The sequence below is a fragment of the Babylonia areolata genome, chromosome 2, assembly GCF_041734735.1.
Source record: "Babylonia areolata isolate BAREFJ2019XMU chromosome 2, ASM4173473v1, whole genome shotgun sequence".
Lineage (NCBI taxonomy): Eukaryota > Metazoa > Mollusca > Gastropoda > Neogastropoda > Buccinidae > Babylonia > Babylonia areolata.
Window position 1 is genome coordinate 56,918,278 of NC_134877.1, and position 24,954 is coordinate 56,943,231.

Genomic DNA, 24,954 nt, shown 5'->3' on the forward strand with positions numbered 1-24,954 from the left:
GGCGTGCGGACAAATCCATTTACGCTACACTACATCAGCTGAAAAAAAGGGAGCGTACCTGATCTCCGCATAGCCTGACACGATGATCAGGACTTGACAGCCTATCCCAGGTAAAAACAAAAGACTACTACGACTACAACTTCTACTACTGATGATGATGAATATTATAATAGATAGACAGATTGTATTGTATTGTATTGTATTGTATTGTATTACTCTTTTTTGTCACAACAGATTTCTCTGTGTGAAATTCGGGCTGCTCTCCTCAGGGAGGGCGCGTCGCTACACTGAGAGTGCCACCCATTTTTTTTGTTATTTTTTCCTGCCTGCAGTTTTTTGTTTTGTTTTGGTTTGGTTTGGTTTTTGTTTTGTTTTGTTTTGTTTTTGCTTTTCTTATCGAAGTGGATTTTTCTACAGAATTTTGCCACGGACAACCTTTTTGTTGCCGTGGGTTCTTTTACGTGCGCTAAGTGCATGCTGCACACGGGACCTCGGTTTATCGTCTCATCCGAATGACTACTGTCCAGACCACTACTCAAGGTCTAGTGGAGGGGGAGAAAAGACTGGCGACTGTGCGGGAGCGTCCCACGTCGGGAGCCCACCTTTGATTTAAATGGCGGTGGGTACTAGTAAACATCAACGTTTAGTAATCTGATCACATCACCAACGAAAAACCATCAAGCAGCACATTATCTACTACTTCTCCTTCTTCTTTCTTTATATGGCCAACATCATTTTGCTGATGATTCTGTCGTAGTTTGGGGAGTCTGCCGAAGATTGCGCTGTTGTGAGGTGGGTTGTTTTTCTTTTTTCTTTTCTTCTTCTTTTTTTTTCCTTCTTTTTTTCTTCTTCTTCTTTTTTTTTTTGTTGTTGTTGTTTGTTTTGGTTTTTTTGTTTATTGTTGTTGTTGTTGTTTTTGCCTGGCCAGCCAGTGCACGTTCAGCATGCACCGACATGATGCCGAACCTCTGCAGCAGCCGTGGATGGGGAGGACAGGAGTAGAAAAATAACTGGAAGGGGTGGCAGGAGGGCAGGGGGTGGGGGGGTTGTAGGGAACGGTGGTCAGGAGGAGGGTAAGGGGGAGGGCTGGGGTGATGGGGAGGGGGGGGTTCAGGTTCTAGAGATGGGAGGCCAGCCTGGACTTGAAGCAGTCCAGTGAATCAGCCGTCACAACCTCCTGAGGCAACTTGTTCCATTCTGGTATGGTCCTCGGGAAGAACGTCATCTGCTATCAGTTGAGAAAAGAAAACGTTGATATTGCCATGTAACAATATCTAATGACCTTGCTGAAACAATCTTCTACGGAAAGTGAGGGGAAATGGGGTGTGTGGGGGGGGGGGGGTGACAGAAAAAAGAAAACGATGGACTGACAGTATTACACAATGGGTTGGGAAAAGATTTTGTGGAGACCCAGGCTTTGACACACAACTGACAAATCTGGAGGAATCCCATGAACAGTTCTTCTGTGCCGCGCCCCAATGACTCTTCACAGAGTTCTGGAAGGAGAAGATCGAAGAAGAAGAAGAAGGAGAAGAAGGGGGACAACTTCCCCATCATTGCTGTCGGCCACATCACAGAAGTATGTGTTGACGTTAAACGTGGATTTAACTGCTCGACAGTATTGATAAGTGTGTCTGCGTATGCAGCCAGCTTCACTGGTGAGGTATCAGACTGACTGCCCATAATTAAAACTTGGCCCCTACTCACTCCTCCCCCTACCTCTCGAATTCTTCTTCTTCTCTTTCTTCTTCTTCTTCTCATGTATACTGGAAACGTGACGCTTCAAAAATACAGTGCATTCAGCGCAGGACACTATTGTAGTGCTGCAATAACCTTTCTCTTCCTCTCCCTGAACTCTGTGAAGAGTCACTGGGTGCGAAAGGTTCACCAGACTCCTCTTGGTCAGTCCGTTGTGTGCCATTGTCTGGTTCTCTGCAAATGGTTTTCCTGTCCATTCCTGATATACATATGCACACAGTTTGGCTGTCTTGGTTTTCAACGAAGGATGCGGACCAATCTGGAGTTTTCTGTGTCAGTGCAGACACGTATGTTACGTGCGGGGTTGTGGGAAGGGGTGAGGGTGGGGGGCTGTGACTGACACAGAGGGCAGGCAATGCCTTGACTTTCTAGAACCAGGTTTCCCATCATTCCCAGTGAAGGCAGGGTCAGAGACGCGGATTGCACGATGACCTGGGAGTGGGAAAAGTCGTAAGAAGCTGAAAACAAAATAACGGTCAGCCTCTGGAGGGGCACATGATTGTAATCATGCTCCGGTATGAAATGACTATCCGGAGCAAAGCGCAGATGAAAAGAACGCGAATCCTTTGTAACCTACAGATATCTCCCCTTCCTCTTCGCTCCCTCAGTCGATCAATGTACAACTGGCCTATTTCTGCCAACATGACTGGCAGGGAGCTACAGGGGGAAAATGAAAAAGAAAAGAAAGTGGGGTCAGTTGTGGCGTGATGGTAATGCCTCCGACTAGGAGGCGAGAGAATCTGAGCCCACAGGATCGAATCCCACAGTTCCCGGTATTTTCTTCCCCTCCACTAGACCTTGAGTGGTGGTCTGGAAGCTATCCATTCGGATGAGACGACAAACTGAGGTACTGTGTGCAGCATGTACTTAGCGCACGTAAAAAAATTTAAAAAAAGAAAAAATAGAAACAACCAAAAGGGCTGTCCCTGACACCATTCTACAGAAAAATCCACTTTGACAGAAGGAAAAAAAATAACTTGCAAGCAGAAAAAGAAAGGAAAAAAGGGCGGCGCTGCACTGTAGTGAGGCGCTCTCCCTGAAGAGAACATCCCGAATTTCACACAGAGAAATCTGCTCAGACACAGAGAATACAATACAAAACAATGCAATGCAATAAAACAATACACTACACTACACTGCAGTACAATACAATACGAAGCAAACTTCAATCCTTTGCATGTTTAAGGGTCGGATGTAAGCCCCCCACTCCTCCCCGCTCCTACCCCACCCACCCACCCCTTTCCGGCTCCCTCACCCCTCTGCCCCACTGACTCCGGCCACCGTAGGGACGTCTTGAACAATGCCGATAACGCTCCTCAGTTCCTACGGAGACATCTCACACAGCCGCTAATGACCCGCTATCGCTTTCAGCATCAAGACATAAGCCGACATCCATGGCAGAAGTGAACTCCCCGAAGAGGTTGAGGGTTCAGACACCGAGAGAGTCACCCCTTTGTCTTATCAGCCCCTGCCGCGCAACGAATGGTGAAGATTCAGCAGCGGACTCGATCTAAAGCTGGGTCTCCATCCATCTCTGTGAGAAGAGAGAGTCTATGAAAATTCCCCGGAGAAGGTGGGGCGGTTGTGTGTCAGGCTTGGTGCCAAAGATGACCTCATCCTCCTTGCGTTAACAAGCTGTGCATGGTAGGGTATGTGTGTATGTGAGAGTGGGTGCGGTGGGAGGGCTTCGTCCTAGTTACAGTCAGTGACTCATGTTTAGTTTGTTGGGGTGACTTCATCGTTGTGTAAGGTTGTTTGACTCTCTCTCTCTCTCTCTCTCTGAAAAATACACAACAAATGCTGATGAATATTGTTTCAGAGTGGCGTTGTCTCAGGCCCGATTTAATGTGCTTCCTTTAAATAACAATGTTAATAGGTACACTGAAAATGATGTTTTAAAGCATTGTCCTTTTTGCCAAGGTGAACTAGAAGATGAATACCATTTGTTGTTTGTTTGTTCTGTATTTTATGATTTACGGACAAAATTTCTTCAAGACTGTTTAAACATGTCTCTTAGTTCACTTCTCCGATCAAACAACAAGCAGAGAAATTTCCATGTATCAAAATTTATTTTCCATGCGATCAAAAGAGGAAATCATATACTCAGACCTAATTAAGTAGAATTAATATCAAGTCCATGAATATTATGATATTGTGTCATCTATTCAAGTGTTATAATACCCCTTCCCATGCCCACCCCCAGTCCCCTGGTTTTGAATTGTGGTCCATGGCCAAAGTTCATTAAAACTCTCTGGTGATTTATGTTAGTTATGATGTGTTTGTTTCTTCTGTGCAGGCTTCAGAATAATATCTGTTCTCTGACAGACTTTTTTGCGTGTCGAGAGCGACAGGGAGGTGGGCATTGTTTCAAGCAAGCAAGGAGACATGTACAAACACTAAAATGTATGTATTTGTTACATGAACATGTTCACATATGCACATGCGCATAAGCATAAACACTAACATACGCACTTCTGCATACACATGTATGTACAATGCACCTAATGCTTGCTTGTGAGCACACATTAATTTTTCTATGCATAAGCACCTGTATGAATACATGTGCACAAAGGCACACAAGTATATGCATACACATTATGTGCATATTTGCACACACAAAATTAATAGTACACACACTTAAAGAGTCTATGCATGCACACACACAAACGCAGACACACTCACAGACACAGACACTTGTAAAGTAGTAGTTCAGCAGACTGAAGAGCCATTAGCTCTTTTTTTTCTTTTCTTTTTTAGAGTGGTTTACTAATCATTATTACATACAATAATACAAAAGTCAATCTCGATTTCAGCACAACTGCTTTGTGCCCATGTGCATGGTTTGAAAAGATAGGAGGAATGTTATACATGTATACATGTGTGTGTGTGTGTGTGTGTCTGTGTGTGAGCGTTTTACATGATATGCCACTCAGTTTAGATATCATCTTGTATCTATCACGTGTGTGTGTGTGTGTGTGTGCAATTTCACTCACACCCACATACACGCACATACACATACTCACACAAGCACACACATGTGTGTGCATGTCTGTGTGTGTGTGTGTGTGTGTGGTTGTGTGTGTGCATACACACAGAAAAGATATCATTGGAATAAAAGGCAACATGTTTATTGTCACGAAAATTACAATAATCACTTTGAAATTTTCACACCTTTACCACAAAAAAAACTTATCAGAACAGTAAACAAACTGGCTTTGATATTAAAAAAAAAAAGAAATAAAAAGACCAATATAATCAAATAAATATGCACTTGCTACATAATGTGTAAATGGATACAAAACATCCTAAGCCATTTGGACGGATATATCAAGCATGTGATATACAATACTTTTTTTTTTTTTTAAAGAAGAAATAATAAACAATAAATACAACAACACCTATCCACATTAACATCACTACATTCCAGAATGGACAAACAACACAAAGCAGTTATCTGTCTGGAAATTTTGATATGAATATTTGTTTACAAGAAGCTGTTTTTTAACTGCTTGCTTGCGAAGTATCAACTGTCACACAATGCCCAGAATGCTGCTGTCCATGAAAATGACATTACTTTACAAAGTAGAATTATTCTATATTATTTTTACAGTAAGTCACAAGCTCCAGTCAGATTCTACTGACAACGGAATGAATGAGTACAAAATAGAATTCAATAGCTACTGAAATAAATGTTAGACATGTATGAGCAAAAACAGAATCCTAAGCACCACCACTACCATCACCACCCCCAAAAAATCACCAAATAAATACACTGCCTTCCCAACCTAAACAGATACTTGTATGAAAGGTAAACATAACGAAAATGCTGTGTGTGTGTGTGTCTGTGTATGTGTGTGTCTGTGTGTGTCTTTGTGTGTGTATAAACAATACACCATGTTAAATTGATATAATAATAAACAGTTTATAATATGGTGATGGTGTGTGGGTGTGAAGTGAGTTCCTTGCACTCTGCTACTCAATACATATAACCTTTAATATCCAGAATCACAATTGAACAACATCAAGAATCACACAGAACTGGCAATACATACACAAAACTCACTGAGATCCATGCTGTAAAAGGATATGTAACAAATCTGAACTCACCCCCCACCTCCCCAACGTCTGACACACTGGAACAATCCAAGGGAAGCAAATACTACCCACTGCAACAATCCCCCCCCCCCCCCCCCGATATACATGGTTACCTCCCATGGCCAAAGCGACCCTTTCGCATCAACTCTTCACGGTTCTTACTACATGTACTTGACGGTATCACATTTGCTGTATCTTTTTTTTTTTAAATTATCATATATTTTTAAAAAGAAATACAAAAATTAAGCATAGCAATCTGTTGGTGAATACAGAATTTATCCATCATTATAAATATCACTGCATTTTAAAACCAGAATTGAGACTTTTTCTGCAGCATCAGAAAGGTTATTTTCTCTCCTCTGTGAACAGGTAATTCAACAAAAAAGAAAACTTTTCTTCTTTTTTTTTAAATTAAAAAAAAAACAAAAAAAAACCTTAATACAAAGGATCATATACAAGGGTTATTTTCTGACAGAACAAAAGTGAAGAGCAATTCTATGTGCTCCTGTTACAGAGCTGAATTTCAGATTCAAACAGCGCAGCTTAAGCAAACACTGCTTTGTGGTGTCGCGTACTGGAACTTCAGACAAGTACTGAGTGAGAAGAATGAATGTTCAGAACTCTCTAAATCAGCAACTACTGTGTTTCATTCAGCACTCTCTGTAGCATTCCCCAAAGTTCACTCTTTCAGTTTCTAGATGATGGCGGTCGTGCAAACATCATGAAAATCCATTCCACTGTTGAGTGAAAATGATGCAACAAGGAGCAAAAAAACAGAAAATGAACGTCTTTGTGCAGAGTTCACTATGGTCAGCGCCCAAAGGGAACCGTGCAGTTAGCCGGGCTCCAGGGGGGACGGTAATCCACCGCCCCAGACATCTGGATTTGTCGACTCTCAATCTTTTTGCGGTGATCTTGCTTCTCCTGGAAAAGGGGCAGATGTTTTTCACGTTTGTTTCATCATGTAATTCCGTTTATTACATATTATTATGTTCTTTGTGTTCTGGTTAGGTTTTCTTTATTAAAGTCCCTATGCGTGAAAAAAAAAAAATTGATGGAATGGTAAATGTCTAGATAAGTTCCAAGTTAACATGCATGACAGTAACTGTACTTGTGCCCAATTTTCTTTTCCATGTGGAGTTGTTTTTTATGTTTGTTTTGTTTGTTTGGTTGGTTGGTTTTTGTTTGTTTGTTTTTGTTGTTGTCTTTTTTTGTTTTTTGTTTGTTTTTTTGCTTTGTTTTGTTTTCTATTTTCAGATTCTGTATGACTTTACACTGAAACATGTCAGTAGTTATGGTTTGACTGTAGTCACTTTAGAACAACATAAACCACCACTGTCAGAAATGAGACATTAAATGGGACAGGGAGGGTAGAGAGGGAAGGGACTTTTATTTCATTTTCCCCTGTCACCATTGTTGCAGTCATATCTGTCACTTTCAATTCATATATTTTCATGGGTTTTATGCTGTTTGCATGTGTGCCTGTGTACCAGCCTGCCTGTGTGTGTGTGTGTGTGTGTGTGTGTGTGTGTGTGTATGTGTGTGTGTGTGTGCACGTGTGTATGTGTGTGTGAGCAAATATGCATATGCGTATGTGCTAGTCCATGTGCATTTTGTACAAGTGTTGAATTTTGCATTTTTGATCAGTTGGCAATAAGCAAAAGAGGTACAAAACTTTCCCAATGCTCAACATGCATGAAAACCAAGCATACAACTGAAACTTTCAAACAAACACCACATAAAATATCTGCTTATCATTATTACTCTTTGATCCCAGTACTGATTGACGAGGATCAGTTTAAAAGAGTGTGTCCATCATATTGTACTGTCTTGTGTTCAAAGCCATGATGCTGCTTGCAGAGAAATTGCGAGTTTGGGGGGATAAAACAGATCCTAACAAGTTACATCTTGGGGCAGTATCATCATCACTGTCATCATTATTATTGTTATTATCATTATCTTCATCATTATTATCATTATTTATTGTTGTTGCTATCATTATCACCTATCCGACCTTGTACAACCATTCCTCATTGTTACCATCATCACTATTATCATCATGCCTTGTACAACAATTCTTCATTATCACCACCACTGCCACCACTGCCACAACCATTCCTTACCATTATGACTTTGAGGACAATGATTATCACACCTTCTTATAGGGCCACTTCTCATTGCGCTGGTGATCCTTCTACGTTCTTCCTGTGGGTGGACTCTTCGTTATCATGACTGCCATAAATATATATTCATACCATCATAGCCATTATTATGACTTTGATTATCGGACCTTGTAGAGCCACTCATCGATGCGCTTCTGTGCCTCCACCTCTATCTTCCTGTGGGTGGACTTCTAATTATTATCATTATCACCATTATTATGACTATCATCATTACCACTATCATGACTATGATTATCGCAGCTTGTTGTACAGCCACTCTTATACATAGCGTTGCTGTGCCTCCACCTCTATCTTCCTGTGGGTGGACTTCTAATTATTATCATTATCACCATTATTATGACTGTCATTATTACCACTATCATGACTATGATTATCGCACCTTGTTGTAGAGCCACTCTTATACATAGCGTTGCTGGGCCTCGAACTCTATCTTCCTCTGGGTGGACTTTTCATATCATAATTATTACAATTATTATTACCACTATTATTATTACCACTGTCATGACTATGATAATCGCACCTTGTCGTAGAGCCACTCCTCGTAGCGTTGCTGTGCCTCCTCCTCCTTCTTCCTCTGGGTGGCCAGCATGTTGGTTTCCTCCTGCGTCTTCTGCTTCTTCTCATCCTTCACCTTCCTCTTCAGCTCCACGTCCTTCCTGCTCTTCCTGCGTGTGCACACGTGGACACACATACACACATGCACACACACACACACACACACACACACACACAATCATCAATGATATATAGGCACATGCACAGGAACGCACACACACATACAAACACATGCATATGTAAACACATATACACAGGCAAACACACACACACACACACACACACAACACACAGGAACACACACACACAAGCATATGCGCACACAAACACACACATCCCACTAACACCCAGATCATTACTAGAAAGCTTAATCAATACCTACTATACCTGTACCCTTCTTACAGCTTGAATCTAAGGTCCTACACATTTTTAAACTATGCAGGGTCATGCAAAATCACTGTGAAATGCAAAGTCAAACATTATCTAAAATCATAAAAATGCAAAATACCACACATACTCGTGCTGATTCAGTCATATTTTGCAAAACAGAACACCCTACCCAAGCAAATTTTGTCTGTTGCCATGAAATCTAATTTGAACAGCACACCTGGTCACCATGGTGACAGAGCTATGATGTCAACGACAGTGATCAAAAGGCCGGGTAATTCTGCCTGTTGACAACTCATCACAAAATGCTGAAACAGTGTGCTGTAGCTGGAAACATGGAAATAATTGTTGCTCTGTAATTGTTCCTCCCTGTCATTCTCACACACACTTGTCTTTTTAGATGGCGTAAGCCTTGTCAGGTGTGTGACTGTGAAAAAAGTTTGAGAATGTAAATATGAGCGTATGTGAATATATTCGTGTGTGTATGCAGACAGTGGATGGAACCTGGGGTATGTATGTGTGTGGGAAGAGGGCTTCTATGAGACTACAAACTGGTGCATGTGCACAGTGTATCTCTGTGTGTGTACGAGACAAGATGCAATGGCAGCTAATCCGAAGCTCAGAAAATTGCCCCTTCAACAGTGTCTTTCAGATAAAAGCGTGTCTGTTCACTACCACTCACCATCCATGGAAGGCAGTCTGCCTGTCTTTCTCCTTTTCGGCCTTGGCTTCAGCCTCCTTCTCTTTCTTCTCTCTTTCTGACATCTTCTGCTCCTTCGCTTTCCCTTTGAGGTACTCGTCTTTCTTTTCCTTCCATGACTTGAATGTCTGAAACAAACATCTTCAGAATATCAGCTACAAAAAGTCACCTCAACAATCTGAGAAAAGGTTAAAAAAAATAAAAATAAAAAAATTTAAAAAATCCAACAATATGTGTATGACATGTTCTTGTGGAGGGAAACTTGTAAAATTCTCATGCAAATTTCTATTTTTCGAATTGATTTTTTTATAACTATCTTCACATTTTTTGCTAATTTACTTTTTGAATGAATATTCAGTAGTGATACCTGACCCCTCCCCCCAGCCCATCCCCCTAGCTACACTTTTGTGCTTACCTTCCATATGTTAACATGTATTGTCCCTTCCCCCTATCTCAATGTACACTTTGTATATGATCATTTCCTTCTCTCTCTCTCTCTCTCTCTCTCTCTCTGTGTGTGTGTGTGTACAGAATAAGACTGTCTTCACACATCCTATATATTCATTCCTGCCACATAACTCCAGCACGACTCTCACCACTTCTGCTTCTACACGTTTGTCCTCTCTTTCCTGCTGCTCCTTCTCTTTCTTCTTCTCCTCTTCTTCCTTCTTCTTGACCCTTTCTTTGGCTGTCATCTCTTTCTTCTTCTCCACCCAGGACTTGTAAGCCAGCATGGCTTCCGTTTTCTTCTCTTCTTCCTCCTGATGATTTGGAAAAAAAATACAGGCTAGTGAAAACAGATACACATCATTGTAACCAGGTGGATAAAATTATGATTAGCATAAGTAAAAGCTTCATACATGACATAAAATCTATGACATAAGAACAAAACTGTGACTTTTCAAGGTGTATTGTTTCATAGATGATGAGAAAAATCTCAAGATCATGTGCAAATATCAAATATCTTCCCAGCTACTCTATCCTGTATTCCATCTTTTTTTTTTTTTTTTTTGCTTCCAAAATCAAAGCAAAATATTTGCTACCAAAGTGTTTTGCATATCACTGACCTAAGATCAATCAAGGAATCAAACTGAGGCAGTATCCTCCCCCTCTCCTGGAGTGGAGACCATCACTATCTCCTTCCAATGACAGTCCTGCCATGAATCTACCCACCCTAAAGTCCTTGTCAAAAACTCATAACATCCAGGGATGTAGAGAAATTCAACAGTGACAACAATGCATGGAAAGGTACACATATTTTCTCCTACATTTGATGATGAAAGATGGTGAGGGTGACGACAATGTTCCTATGGAGGTCAGTTTAGGCTTGAAACTACACAGCAAAGTTGCACGCTGTGCTTGCTTTTACACCATATACTGGCATCAGCCAGGACTGGGAGATACAGACTCTTGCAGTGTTGGTCTGGAAATTTGAGCAACACTCCTGAAGACTCATTTGTGAAGTGGATCACTCTGGACTGTGTGGTGCCAGTCTTTCCATTCAGAGTCCTTGGCACATTAAACTCTGAGTACAAGCCGACCACAGGATGAAAAATGCTGCCTCTGATAGGGGCTCAAACTCCATCCACCCAGTAGTCAGTCCAAAGCCACTAGTCACTAAAACCAAGTTCTCTCCTTTCCAGCTTTCCTCCAAAAATGGAACAGTTTTTGGCAAAGTTTTACTCTGGAACTTAGGTAATGATATTTGTAAACATTGGGATGGGCTCTGGCTGTCCAGTCTGCAATTCTGCACAGTCATTCAGATGAGACGATTAAATGAGGTCCCGTGTGCAGCATGCACTTAGCGCATGTAAAAGAACCCACGGCAACAAAAGGGTTGTTCCTGGCAAAATTCTGTAGAAAAATCCACTTCGACAGGAAAATCAAATAAAACTGCATGCAGGCAAAAAATACAAAAAAAAAAAGGGTGGCGCTGTAGTGTAACGACGCGCTCTCCCTGGGGAAAGCAGCCCAAATTTCACGCAGAGAAATCTGTTGTGATAAAAAATAGAAATACAAATACAAATGTTATTTGTCTACAACTTTCTTCTGTATGCTTGTGTGTAGCTTTGAAGGTTTTATTTTATCCTTTTTTACAATTTTTTTTCTTTTCTTTTTTTTCTAAATCTGAGGATGTTAAATCAAGTGGAAAGCTGATGTCCTCAGCATATCCTAGTATGATTTTGCCTTGGAACTTCAGATAAAGATCATATGACATGAACTGTGTTGTTTAGCATGTTTTGTTCTTTTATCTTTCAGATGTGACAGAGTTTTACAAATCAAATCAATCAAATCAAAAACACTTTACAACTTTATTAATCCACATGGAATTTTAAATTAACTTGAGCAATCACAGGCTCGTTGTAAACAACGTTTAACGTGATCAAATTTTCAATTCAACCAGGCAGTCCTGATGATTATGGCCCTGTGCAAGTTGGCCGGACAATAAAACAACAATGTCAAAAATGTCAAACGTGAAAACCTGTTTCTTTTTCTGGGCTTCTTCCTCCTCCTTCTTCTGCTTCTCCTTCTTGTCCACCTTGGCGGCCTTGATGTGGCTGCGGTACCACTCCTCATACACGGCGTCCCGGATGTCCAAGGTGCTGTGGTATTCTGGCATGCTGGCTTCCTTGCTGGTCTGTCCCGGCAGGGTCCCGTAGCGAGGCTTGGGGCGATGCTGCACTTTGGCCTGGGCTGACACTGGCCTGTGCAGCATGCAAAATCATTTTTTGAGCCAGGCTGGCAGAAATGTTAAAATGCTGTTGTCAAGTCAAAAAGGCATAACATGAAAACCAACCCTTACTAGCAATACACAAGAAATTATATCTGAAACACACACACACACACACACACACACACACACACACATTCCCTTTGATTCACGCAATAGAATAGACCATGAATATCTCCCTTGTATGTGTCTGCGTGCGCACGTGTGTGTGTGAGTGTGAATGATTTATGTGCCTGTCTTGTCACAAAACTTGGGACACTGACTACTTTTCCATTCTGAAAGTGTCTGAAAAACAGGAAAACAGCAACAGACTGTTTCCTTGAGATTTTATACAGATCCTTATTATGTTTGGATCACAGAAAGGAAGAACATTTTCAATGATCCGGACACTGACAATATCAGCTACTGGACCATGATCTTACAATAATTAATGTTTGTTGCATCACGTAGAGCATACATTGACAGATCCATATCATATTTGTATAACTCAGCTCAGAAACAAAAATCAGTTTTGAGAGAATGTCCTTTAGAGGACAGTGATAAGGATGTTTAAAAGGTGCAATGCTATTTTGATTTGGCCTTTTTCTTAATAACCAAATCTAAACTGGCTGCCTCAATTTTGTCTGCATTCTTTTATGTGAACATTTACTAATAATCTTTACATGAAAATATGTTAAATAAGCACTCCAGAATTAAAAAAAAGCAAAAACAATTTTAAAAAAACAAAAAAAAACTTGCAAACAATATCCCTCTACCAACAACTGTCAGGACAAACACTCCTTTGCTTCCCAATCTTATGACATGTTAATTTTCAGAAATGTGTGGGCACAATTTTTTCAAGATCAAGAACTGAGAAGCACTGTCCAATGATTTTTTTTTTTTTTTTTTTTTTTTGCTGGGCAACTTTCATCCTTCAACTGGAATTCTGTACACACAGCACTGAAACATCATTGTAGCACCGCTGCCATGAAATAAACCACACATGAAAAATTTGAATTGCTGAATCCACTTGTGCAACCATCAGCACCCGCATGAAACAAGGTTCTGTTTTGTCTCAGTAGTGCTTACCACAGTACGAACAAGCCTTGACATAACGTCATGCATGTGCGCGATCATTTTCTGCAAGATTCTGACAAGATTCCATTGCTCGAGACATGTGGTCAAATCACTGTTGGGACTTTACCTGATCAAGCATAAGCTCGTTGACCAGGTGAAGATAAATACCATATATCTGGTGCTCTTTAACATCAGATGTACCTCAAACTGATATCTTTTTTTTCGAACAATCATCAACAATGGCTGCTGTGGAGTAGCAAAACATTTTGAGTGGTTAGGTACTAGATTTCAAAATAGCATAAAAAGGTGGAATACTGCCATGCCATTTCATTTACACGGACTCATGAATCTGGGTTTCGTGAACAATACAGCCTATACCATGTTGGTGAAGTTTTAGCGCCATGGCTGTGCCATGTATATGGAATTCAAGCTTCACATCTCTTTATTTAGAGCTTGAGGACACCTTCATACATGAGTGCACACTCATTTGTATTAGCACACACACACACACACACACACACACACACACACGAACACGCACATGCACATAGTCACAGACAGACAAAAATGCACACACACACACACACATGCACACATATTGACTTACCGCACTTTTTTCAATGGCTTGAAATCAATACGTTGCTGTTCTTGAGCAATCTTATCAATAGCATAATCTGCCTTCTGTCGATCTGATCGCTGCGTCCTGTTGACAGCAAAACACTTGAATGAGTATGTCCCTTGAATCACACTATTCCATTGTTTGAGAATATCTCCCTTGATTCAACATCATTCCATTGTTCTAGAGCACTATTCAATTGTTTGAGAATATCTCCCTTGATTCAACATCATTCCATTGTTCTAGAGCACTATTCAATTGTTTGAGAATATCTCCCTTGATTCAACATCATTCCATTGTTCTAGAGTATTTCCACAGATTCACATTATTCAACAGTCCATGAATACCTTCCTTGATTCACATTATTCAACAGTCTACGAATATCTCCCTCAATTCACATTATACAATAGTCAAAGAATACTTCCACTGATTCACATTATACATTAAAGCAAGAATATCTTCCTTGATTCACACTGCACAACAGTCCAAAAATATCTTTCTTAATTCACATTATTCAATAGTCCAAGAATATCTCCCATAATTCACAATATACAATAGTCCAAGAACACCTCCCTTGATTCACATTATACAATATTGCTAGCTAATAATATAATTTCCCATGATTCACACAAAACATAGTCAAAGAATATTCTCCCTTGATCCACATGATACACCATCTCTGTTCATTCACACTATACATCTTCCAAGAAATTTTCCACTGATCCACACCATACATATTTCAAGAATGTATCCCTTGACATAGCAGTAGCCGAGTGGTAACGCACTCAACTAGAAAGTGAGTGTACACAGATTTGAGTCCCATACACAATGGACCAGGATCTTTACTAACCCCTCAACTCAACTAGACCTAATGAGATGGACTGGGTCCTAGTCCTTCAGATGAGATCATAAACAGAGGTCTTGTGCACAGCATGCACTTAAAAAGCACATAAAAGAACCCAAGGCAAGAATAAGGCTGTCCTTGGTAAAATTCTGTAGAAACATCCACTTTGATAGTAAAATAAATAAACCTGAAGGTAGAAAAAAAGAAATAAACATGGTGCGTGGCGCCACATGTATACACAGACGGATCAGCTGAGAAAACCACACACAACGGAGGCAGTGGTGTCTACATCAGATTTGCCAATGGAGAGCGCAGCAGCATCGCACTCCCTGGAGGAAAGCTCTGTTCCAATTTCAGAGCTGAAGTCCTGGCCATTAAAACAGCAGCAGAATTCCTCTCCTCCTGTGGAAAGCCCCTTGGCAGCATCTCCATCTTCACTGACTCCATGTCCACACTCCAGGCCCTTGACTCCCCTGATCCTGGTCCACTAAAACAGTCCCTAAAGGCCTCCCTCACAACCCTTACCCAAACAGCCCCAACAACCCTCCAGTGGGTGCCTGCCCATGTAGGCCTCCCAGGCAATGAGCGTGCAGACCACCTTGCTATGGAAGGAAGCCAGCTCACACAGCTGACCGTTCCTGCCATGTATGAGGAAGCTAAAACTTTCCACCGCAGCAGATTCCGAAGAGGCTGGGTCACCCTGAATGGAGGCTACCAGGCACACCAGGATCCCATCAGGACATTGGAGAGGAGACACCAGACTACCATCTACCGCCTTTGCACAAGATACTGCTGCCTCCAAGCACACCTGAAGAGGACTGGAGTGGCAGCCACATCCCTATGTGAACGTGGCCAGGCTGACCAGACCCCATCCCATATTCTCCAAGACTGCCCCTGTATGAGAAGACACAGCAAGAGTCCTGGCCTGGGGGTGCAGACCTCAACATCAAGCTCTGGACGGTAGCCGATCTCCACCGGACGTCCAAGTCTGTGGCATCCTTCGGACTTCGACCCTGACTGCGTAGCTGTCAAACGCCAAAGAAAGAAAAGAAAGAAAGAGGTCGGTGGCCCTATATTATGCTGAATGCCACTGTTTCAGCCTTATGCTGTTCTTGGATCCCCCCATCCACTCCCTCATCCCCTGCTCAGAGTAGTGTAGACTGCAGTATGTCACTAGTTTCAGACTTTTGCTGTACTTGCATCCCCGCTATCAAGTCCAGTGAATGATTGCTGCAGAATGTCAATGTCTTCAGACTTCCACTTTCCTGGCATCGTCGCTGTCCAGTGCAGTATAGAAGGCAGAATGTCACCAGTTACAAACTTCACCGTCACCTGCGTCCCTGCTATCAAGTCCAGTGAATGATGCATGCAGAATGTCACTGTCTTCAGACTTACGCTTTCCTGGCATCGCCGCTGTCCAGTGCAGTATAGAAGGCAGAATGTCACCAGTTACAAACTTCACCGTTACCTGCGTCCCTGCTATCAAGTCCAGTGAATGATGCATGCAGAATGTCACTGTCTTCAGACTTACGCTTTCCTGGCATCGCCGCTGTCGTCCATCTGTCTCCAGGTGGATGCGTTGGGGTCCTCCTTCACCTCTTCACAGAGGGAACTGTCATCCTTGAAGTGCCTCCCTCTGGGCACCGGTGCTACTGCCTGCTGTGTGGACATGGGCACCTCCCCGATGTCGTAGATGTCTTTGTGTTCGTCTTTGGGGATCTTGCTGCGTCGGGCAGGCCGGTCCTTGGCTCTGGGTTTGTCCTCCAGGTCCCCAGTCAGGAAGTCCAGCAGGGAGGAGGATTCCTTCTCTTTTTTCTGCTGCTGCTGCTTTGCTCTGTCTTCTGCAGGGGACTTTCGACCTGTCGTCACACCATGACAGCTTTTGTTGTTGTTTTTTGGGGGGAGGTGGGGGGGGGGGCGTCTTTCATGTTTTTTTTCCATCATTGTAATTGTTCCAGTACAAGAGGAAACTAAGCTTTGCAAGAAAAACCAAGGAACTTATTGATCGCTTTATTTCAGTACATAAAAGCATCAAGATGATTCTACATGCTCTCCACATTCAGACTCTGATGCGTTGGTGAAAACACAAAGATAACAACATCTGCCAACATATGGGCACAGTACACACACACACACACACACACACACACACAAACAAACACACAGATAGACAGATAGATAGACAGATAGATAGATAGATAGATAGATAGATAGACAGATAGATAGACAGATAGATAAGACAGACAGACATTTGGTTTTTGATTGTTTGTTTTTGCAAATAAAGCACAGCTTAATAAGCGCATACATTTACACACACAGAAATGTAAAACAAACAGTTGGTCCACAAACACTATCACAATTAACTCTGAAGAGAGATCAATATTTATTTCAGATGGATCAGTATTTCCATCTGATCTGATTCTCTGTTTGAGATTTTTTTTTTTTTTTTTTTTAATAATTCAAAACACTTTCTTTGTAGCTTTACTGCAATCAAATTTTCATTTCTGCATGGTCAAGTCATAGTCCTGAGATGACTGGGGTCATCTGCAAAGCAAGATACAGCATGAGTAGTTTGAGTAGTTTTTATTTGTTCTTCCATCCAGTTGACGGGCACATGCTGAAACAATTAAACATGTCATAAACAACCTTACACAAACAACCTCAAAGTTACTTAAGCAAAGTGGCTGGAAATATGCCCAGCACCAAGCAAACAGACTAAACCAAGACTTTTATTTGTGTTTGCTTTTTTGTTGTTGTTGTTGTTGTTTTTGTTTGGTGACCCACAATTCTGGACACTTTGTTTTCTATATTTCAATGTGGATGAATAATGATGGGGGTGGTGAAGGTGCTTCTATGGAGATCAATTTAGGTTTGGGATGACCTGACATGGCTGTATTCTCATAACATATCCTGGTATCAATTAAGCTGAGAGATACAGGCACCAGCAGTATCGGTCAGGAAATTTGAGCAACATGCCCAAAGACACATCCATGAAGTGGATGACCCTTGACTGAGTGGTCCAATTTCAGTCTTCCCATTTGAGCCCGCTGCACACTCAGCTCTGGGTAAGAGCATGCCACAGGCCAAAACAAACCCACCTATCATAATGGAGATCAAACCCGGATCCTCCCAGTCATCAGTCTTTGACGCTAAACACTAGACACTGTAGTAGCTGTAGTTAACCCAATCTTACCGAAGCCCCTGTCTCGGGTATCCTCCAATGTCTTTCGCTCTGGTGAGGGAGAAAAGCGACTCCCAGGTCCTGGGGACTTTCTGCCTCTGGTCGGGGTCTTCCTGTCCTCTGCTGCCGCTTTTCTCTCCGCAGCCCTCCTCTGTAGGCGCTCCTCAACGTTCTGCTTTTCCTCTATCTCCTTCAGCTCCTTCTCCACTTCAAAGCTAGAGTCCCTGCGTGATTTGCCAAACAAGTCCAGGGTAGGGGTGGTGCGTGTGGGGCGTTCAGGTTCCTTTTCTCCTGATCGACCACGAGCTCGTGGAATGGGTCTGTCTGAGCGTGGAGACTCCTCCATTTGGCTGCAACAAATTTCACAGATGTTCTGAGAGTGGAACACTATTTTGACTGTTCACACAGTATTACCAAAAAATAAAATGTTGTCCATGAAAACGCAAAAGTGTTTCTTCTTTTTGTCAGCTGCCAGGTCATACACTGAAGCAAACAGTCTTTCACCCCCAAAGAGACGGAGAATAGAGTATAATTACGAACTGGAGAATACAAATGCTTTTCACAATGTTCAAACTCTTGCACTTGTTTTCTATTCCATATGGCCTGCTTTCGAATCGGAACAAATGCTGGAGTATAATTTCATAGTGAATGAAGCGTGCACAACAATCCAATGCACCAATGTATGGATGAAATACAATTTGATTTAAAAATAGATGTGTGGGTGTGAAATCCTGTTTAATGAAACCATGAACCACATCTCTTTTCTATGTTAGCAGTGCTATGTCAGTTGTGATTTTTTAGATGGGATGGTTATTCCTACAGCATATCAAAAGGCAGTTTCCATTGCCTGCATACTGTTTGGATTTTGCTGTTGTTGTTGTTGTCATGTTTTCTTTCTGAAAACGGGAGAATACCAAAACAAAAAGGGGCAATCACACTCACCCTGGAGATCCTTGCCTGTCTCTAGCAAGGCGCGGAGTTCTCTGTGTCTCACGCGACTCAGAGATGGGATCCAGGCTCGAGTCCAGGCCTGGGGTGCGTCGCCCCTGGGATCCAGCTGGTCAATAATAACAATAATGATTATGATCATAATTTTTTATAGCGCAATAATTCAAGCTGAAGCAAGCTCTAGGCTCTTTACAAATCCAATATCAAACACGAACCTAATTAACATGTTAGATGAAATAGAATAATTTAAAGGAATCATAATCAATCTTATAATCAATAACAGAAATATACAACTGAAAAAATTCACAATGTGTCTTGTTGGTGTTTTTTCACTCTAGATGCAACAACTCTAACTCCAGCACACATACACAAAAACATTAGTGAACAAGTAAGATGAGAGCAATCACAGTTATAGTTTGTAAACAAAAGAAGCACCTTTATGACTTACATAAAAGGGATTTCTAAAATGAGTAGATAATACTATTGGATACAATAGGTAAATGGGCTAAAACAAGGCAATCTTTCATCCATTTGATGCACACTACCATCACACACATTCACATGGACATCAACCTGAGACAACAGCACACCACATTATGAAAGATACATGTTGACAATAACTTCCAAAAGGAGCTGAGGAGCACAGTATGCATACAGGATACACACACACACACACACACACACATGAACATCCAAGTGTCTGGATCTCTGTGTGTGTGTGTGTTGTGTGAGTGTGTGTGTGTGCATGTTCACACATACAAAATATCTAAGATCTATAGCTAGACATTTTAATGACAATCCACAATCCATATCAATCATAACATGCACTGGAGATATACTGGCAGAAAACTTTGCTTTTCAGCAGAGCATATTCTGAACGTATCCTGAAAGAACAATAAAATCAAAAAGTTAAGATATTAAATCCAAAAAGAATTTGTTCTAAGTTCCTACTTAACCAAAAATTAACTGACAGTTATAAAAGCAGGTGGGTTTTCTTTTCGGAGCCGGGGGGGGGGAGGGGAGGTTCTAAACTAATAAACAATAAAGATTAAATATCAACACAGAAAATTCTGTCGTCCAAAATATTCCAATACCTGGAGACAGCCTCTGTTCCGCAGAAGGAGAGATGTTGCGGAAGTTTGGTGGCTGCCATGGCTGTTGACCTCCAAGGTTGGGCAGATCAGATCCTCCCTGTCCACTCTTCCCTTTGCTGCTGCACATGGTGGGGTTTAAAAAAAAAAAAAAAAAAAAAAAGTATGAGAACATAAAATGCTTTTCACTTCCCACTTTATAGCAGCAGCATGCTGTTTTCTTTTGACATGCAGTGCACCAGTCTTCCCTGTAAGACTGTTAAATAAATGAGGTGAAATTCAAACCAACCCTGTATCAAAATATACTGTGAAGTTTTGTTTGTTTGTTTTCTTCTGCTTTTTTGTTAGCTGGATATCTATTGCTTGCATGAAAATTTCAATGTTTAGAATTTCAAAAAGACATCACACTGTACAGGGAGAAATGAGGAAAAAAATGAAAATATTCACACACACACACACACACACACACACACACACACACACACACTTTAGAAGAAAGGTTTAACTGCAGCAACTACCTCTCACCAAACTTTCCTTTCAATCCTTTCTTTTGTTCTAATGTTGTTGCAAAATTAATCTTGACAATCACAAGAACAATGGGCTCTGCATGCTCTGGAGAATAACTTGAACAATGTCCTGGTCACTCATAATTCATTCTATGCCAACCCATTTCATCTTCTTGATTTCATGAGCAGAATCAGACACCTTTTCTTCAGTGACACTGTGTTCATGGGCAACTCATTACGCTTTAGCATGTGAAAAAACATGGTTGATGGCTCTGCACATCAGTTGACAGGACAATCAGTTCTAAGTGGAGTTGTATTTTATTACTTTTTTTCCTTCTTTTTTTTTTTTTTTTTTTTTTTTAAACAGATTTTTCTGTGTTACATTTGGACTGCTTTTCATTCAGGTAACTGTATCACTGAGTGTAAGGGCAGCAGAGAGGATGGCAGCTTAGAAAGAGGGGTGGAGGTGGGAAGGGGGGTGGGGGATATGAGGGTGTGTAAGTGTGCATGCAACTTCAGACTACTGCAATCATTATTCATTTAAATCTATGTTCGAGAACAAAACAAATAAACAACACATACGACTGTGTTGGAGTCTTTCTCCCAAAGATGATATCCTCCTTGGAAAGCTCAGCTGTCTGTGGGCTGGTGGGTGTCTTCCGACTGAACAAACCCTCCTTTGGTGTTGGTGTCTTTCTCTGGGACAAGCCCAACCCCCCCGACGGCTTGTTCTTCAGTGTGCTGGCAATTTCATCGTCTTCCTCATCAAAGTTGGTGGGCGTCCTCCGGTTGAGGTGTCTATCGATGTCCTGGGTGCGCATCGTGGCCCCCAAGTCCGGCGGAAACATGGAGGCATGGTCACCACGGCGTGTGGCTGATGAGGGTCGGTCGTGGCGTCGGAGTGTGCCGAATTCCATCATGTCTGGATCAACATGAGAGAATGGTGGCAAGCTGGATTGATTCTAGTCTCCAGGTTACAGGATGAGCAAACACTGTATGCCTAGAGTCCATTCCCAAGGATCTTAGCCTCCACTAACAAGCTCCTGATACTGAAAAGGTTATGTTGAAAAGACATTACTGATATGCTATGAACTGTTGATTGTTCAGGGGGGGGTGTGTGTGTGTGTGTGTGTATAATCAAATCAATTATTATTTTTATGTCAGCATCAATGATTATGTTTACTATTATGTTGACAGTCTCAATTTTTTTTTTAAATAATGCATCATTTGTCATACTGCATCTGTGTGTAAACCAGTAAAGTTAAATCCAATTTCATATCATTCAAAACCGATCATGGGATCTGAAGAAATAATCACTTTTGTATTTTAAAAAAAAATTTTAAATAAAAATCGGGGGGTTTTTTGTTGTTGTTTTTTTTTGTTTTTTTTGTTTTTGTTTTTGTTTTGTTTTTTGTCAGTTTTTACTTTTTTACCTACTATATCAACACATCAGTACAAAGTCAAACTGAGTCTTTAAAATAGATTTTAAACCATGTATCTGTCAATGGACTGGTCTGAAAATGCACAGGAAATCTCTGTCTGTATAAACATTAAGTACTGTAACTCTACATAATAAGGGTCGGTTCTGCTAAATCAGTTTCAGAATGGATGCCTCTGTGTAACCATAACACTGTTTTATCAAACTAATGTTATTTTTATTTCCTCTCTAATGTTAATTCAAACCATTATGCAGCACATCATCCTGATCAAGGCAAAACAGCGTAAGTGCTCAAATATTATATGAAATCCATTTATAAGTAGCACACAGGTGTGCAGTAAACACGGCAATAGCACCAAAGCTCAGACAGCATTTTCCACAAAAAGCTTAAATCAAACTTATTTCACAAGTGATTTCAAGGTGGTATTTGGAATTCCCTCTTAAAGTGGAACTACCAAGAAATATCACACTGAAACAAAACTAAGTATGACAATATAAACTGTAAAATCAGATCTAACATACAAGCACTGTAAGAATACTCCTGCTTCATCACATGTTTGCACTCTCTTTCTCTCTCCCTCTCTCTCTGTCTTTCACACACACACACACACACACACACACACACACACACACACACACACACACATATCATATATCTTATGAAAATGCTGAGAAAGATTCTTTTTTGTTTCAGTCTGAAAGCATTTAAAAAAATGATTTTCTCAGAATGTTTCTCAACAGTTGTTGGTCTGTGTACCTGTTGATTTGTTTACCTATATTAGTAATATATATATATATATATCTGAATCAATCTGCTTGTCATCACTGTATAACCTGCACATCTATGAAGAGAAAGCATATGAAATAGCTTCAAGCTGAAAAAAGAAAGTAGAAACTGAATTCAAAAATGAAAGTTTTACTTATGGATTACATTGTACCATTTCTTTAACTTATATAATAAAAAAAAAAGGTTCTGACATATAGCGACAACAACCAAATGCTGGGATTGTAAACTATGACAGAAAATGAAGGCAAAATTCTGCCTAGTGTGCTTTGTGTGTTTGTGTAACTGCAAGTCTATCATTTTACAATTACTTTGACATTTTTAAATTTATGCAGCCACAAGGAACAGAAGAAACAAACATTTGAAAGAACCTAAAGTCAAATTACCATCTGCAGCATCATCAGCACTTTCTTCACTAGTAAGATCGGCGGTAAGCCCTTTAGCCCGTCTCTCTCTCAGTTTGGATTCAATCTCCATCTGGAAAGAGGTTTTTGCCTTTGGCCGTCGATGACGTGAAGGAGTGTCCACCTCATCCATATCTACAAACTACCTGTCAAAACAAAATTTATAAGCTCTGTTGGTTTTTTATTTTCACTTTGAAAAAAAAATTAACAATATTTTTGACAAGTCATGCCTGGAATTTTTGTCTAAAATTTTTATTTCCCATTTCCTGCAAATGGGTTTTTTCACTGTTACAGACTGTAAAATGTTTACTGAAATTAATTGTTAATTCTGGCAAGACAATACATAAACAGAAATAAATAATTCCAATCCTGTATACATTCTAACTAATGCTTCTATTCAAAATTAGCCTATTTCTAATATAAACTTAATGAAAATCAAACCCATCTCCTTAAAGAAATTGTTTAAAATACATATTTGTCAACATATGCTGATTTAACCATAAAATCTATCAACAATCAATAATGCAATTTATCATTCACCTCATACATATCTAAATCAGTTCTTATTCTGGTTGCATTTGCAGGCTGATTGGTGAAAGGGCTTTTATCCGTTTGTTCCACAGTTAAATAGACCACATTCTGGTAGTATAACTCTTAAAACTTGCTTCTGATGTAGGATTCTTCTATCAATTAATTAACACATAGTATGCAAAAAGAACCTTTCCCTGTTTGATTAGGAGAAATATGTCCATGATACTTGGCTTTTACAAAAAATCTTTCAAAACATACTTAAATTATATTACCTTTCCCTTTTCTCAAACTGATATTACTTGTAAGTTTTGTGTCATATGAAATGTAATTGTGATGATTATTGTTTGAATGCTTCCAGTACATATTGATATAATTCAGTGCATTGATTGGGTTTTGCATCATGCATCGCATGCTATGCAGACTTCTTTGAAACTTCATGAAATGTTAGGATAACAATATTTAGTTTACTGCTTTGCTTCAGTGAAAAGTTCTGCTAATGGTGAAAAATTATGGTTTAAATCTTTAATCAAAACATTCTCGCTGAAATAACATTGACTTCATGGTTTATTTTTGTTGAGTGTCTTCCTCTTTCTCCCTCTAAATAGGTGCCAGAATAATCAAGTTTGATTGCGGGCCCTCAACAATGAAGAAGAAGAATGTGTGCACACTTGAAGTATCTTAATTATTATTATGCACCCTCATCAAGTCACATAATTCTCTTCACTGGAAAAGGCTGGAAAGGTTTAAAATATAAATATGTCTACTCTGTCCTGTATCTTTGGCAATGAATGACCCAACACAAAAATGCATGACATGAACACGTGCAAAAGATATACATATTGGCAATGCACTGTTCGTGTTAGTCGAAAGTGAAGAATGTACTGGTTTATTATCGTGTACTTTCTTCTTTAACATGTGTGATGTACTCAGCAATATCCTTGTTGGGTACGAGCTATGCAGTTTCAGGTAAAATACGCGACTGTATTCTATCATCAACAGAAAATCTTCATGTTCATTAATAAAATTTTCTTTTTCGGCAGCATCGATTCCTTCAGATTAAAGATCGATTCACTTAGAACCATGCAGTGTTACGATTGAATCAGTGCAGTACCAATTTCGTGCGCTGAAAAGATATCAGTTACAATT

General features: G+C 40.4%; 1 protein-coding gene across 7 annotated transcripts in view; it reads right to left on the reverse strand.

Annotated features, from left to right (window-relative positions):
* Positions 1 to 4,468: 4,468 nt before the first annotated feature.
* Positions 4,469 to 24,954, reverse strand: part of LOC143275507 (uncharacterized) — a 20,664-nt gene continuing 178 nt past the window's right edge. For 2 of the 7 annotated variants that reach the window (XM_076579684.1, XM_076579692.1), the window contains exons 2-13: positions 23,260 to 23,419; positions 21,234 to 21,573; positions 20,149 to 20,267; positions 19,049 to 19,163; positions 18,119 to 18,456; positions 16,457 to 16,784; positions 14,073 to 14,168; positions 12,161 to 12,383; positions 10,275 to 10,439; positions 9,661 to 9,806; positions 8,557 to 8,701; positions 4,470 to 6,777 (exon numbers count right to left, since the gene is read on the reverse strand). In XM_076579684.1, coding sequence (XP_076435799.1) covers positions 6,664 to 6,777; positions 8,557 to 8,701; positions 9,661 to 9,806; positions 10,275 to 10,439; positions 12,161 to 12,383; positions 14,073 to 14,168; positions 16,457 to 16,784; positions 18,119 to 18,456; positions 19,049 to 19,163; positions 20,149 to 20,267; positions 21,234 to 21,573; positions 23,260 to 23,410 — 2,280 coding nt within the window. In that variant the 5' untranslated portion in view covers positions 23,411 to 23,419 and the 3' untranslated portion in view covers positions 4,470 to 6,663. Of the gene's footprint in view, positions 6,778 to 8,556; positions 8,702 to 9,660; positions 9,807 to 10,274; positions 10,440 to 12,160; positions 12,384 to 14,072; positions 14,169 to 16,456; positions 16,785 to 18,118; positions 18,457 to 19,048; positions 19,164 to 20,148; positions 20,268 to 21,233; positions 21,574 to 23,259; positions 23,424 to 24,954 lie in introns of all 7 variants that reach the window. The other 5 variants (XM_076579664.1, XM_076579675.1, XM_076579717.1 and 2 more) reach the window with 3 other exon arrangements.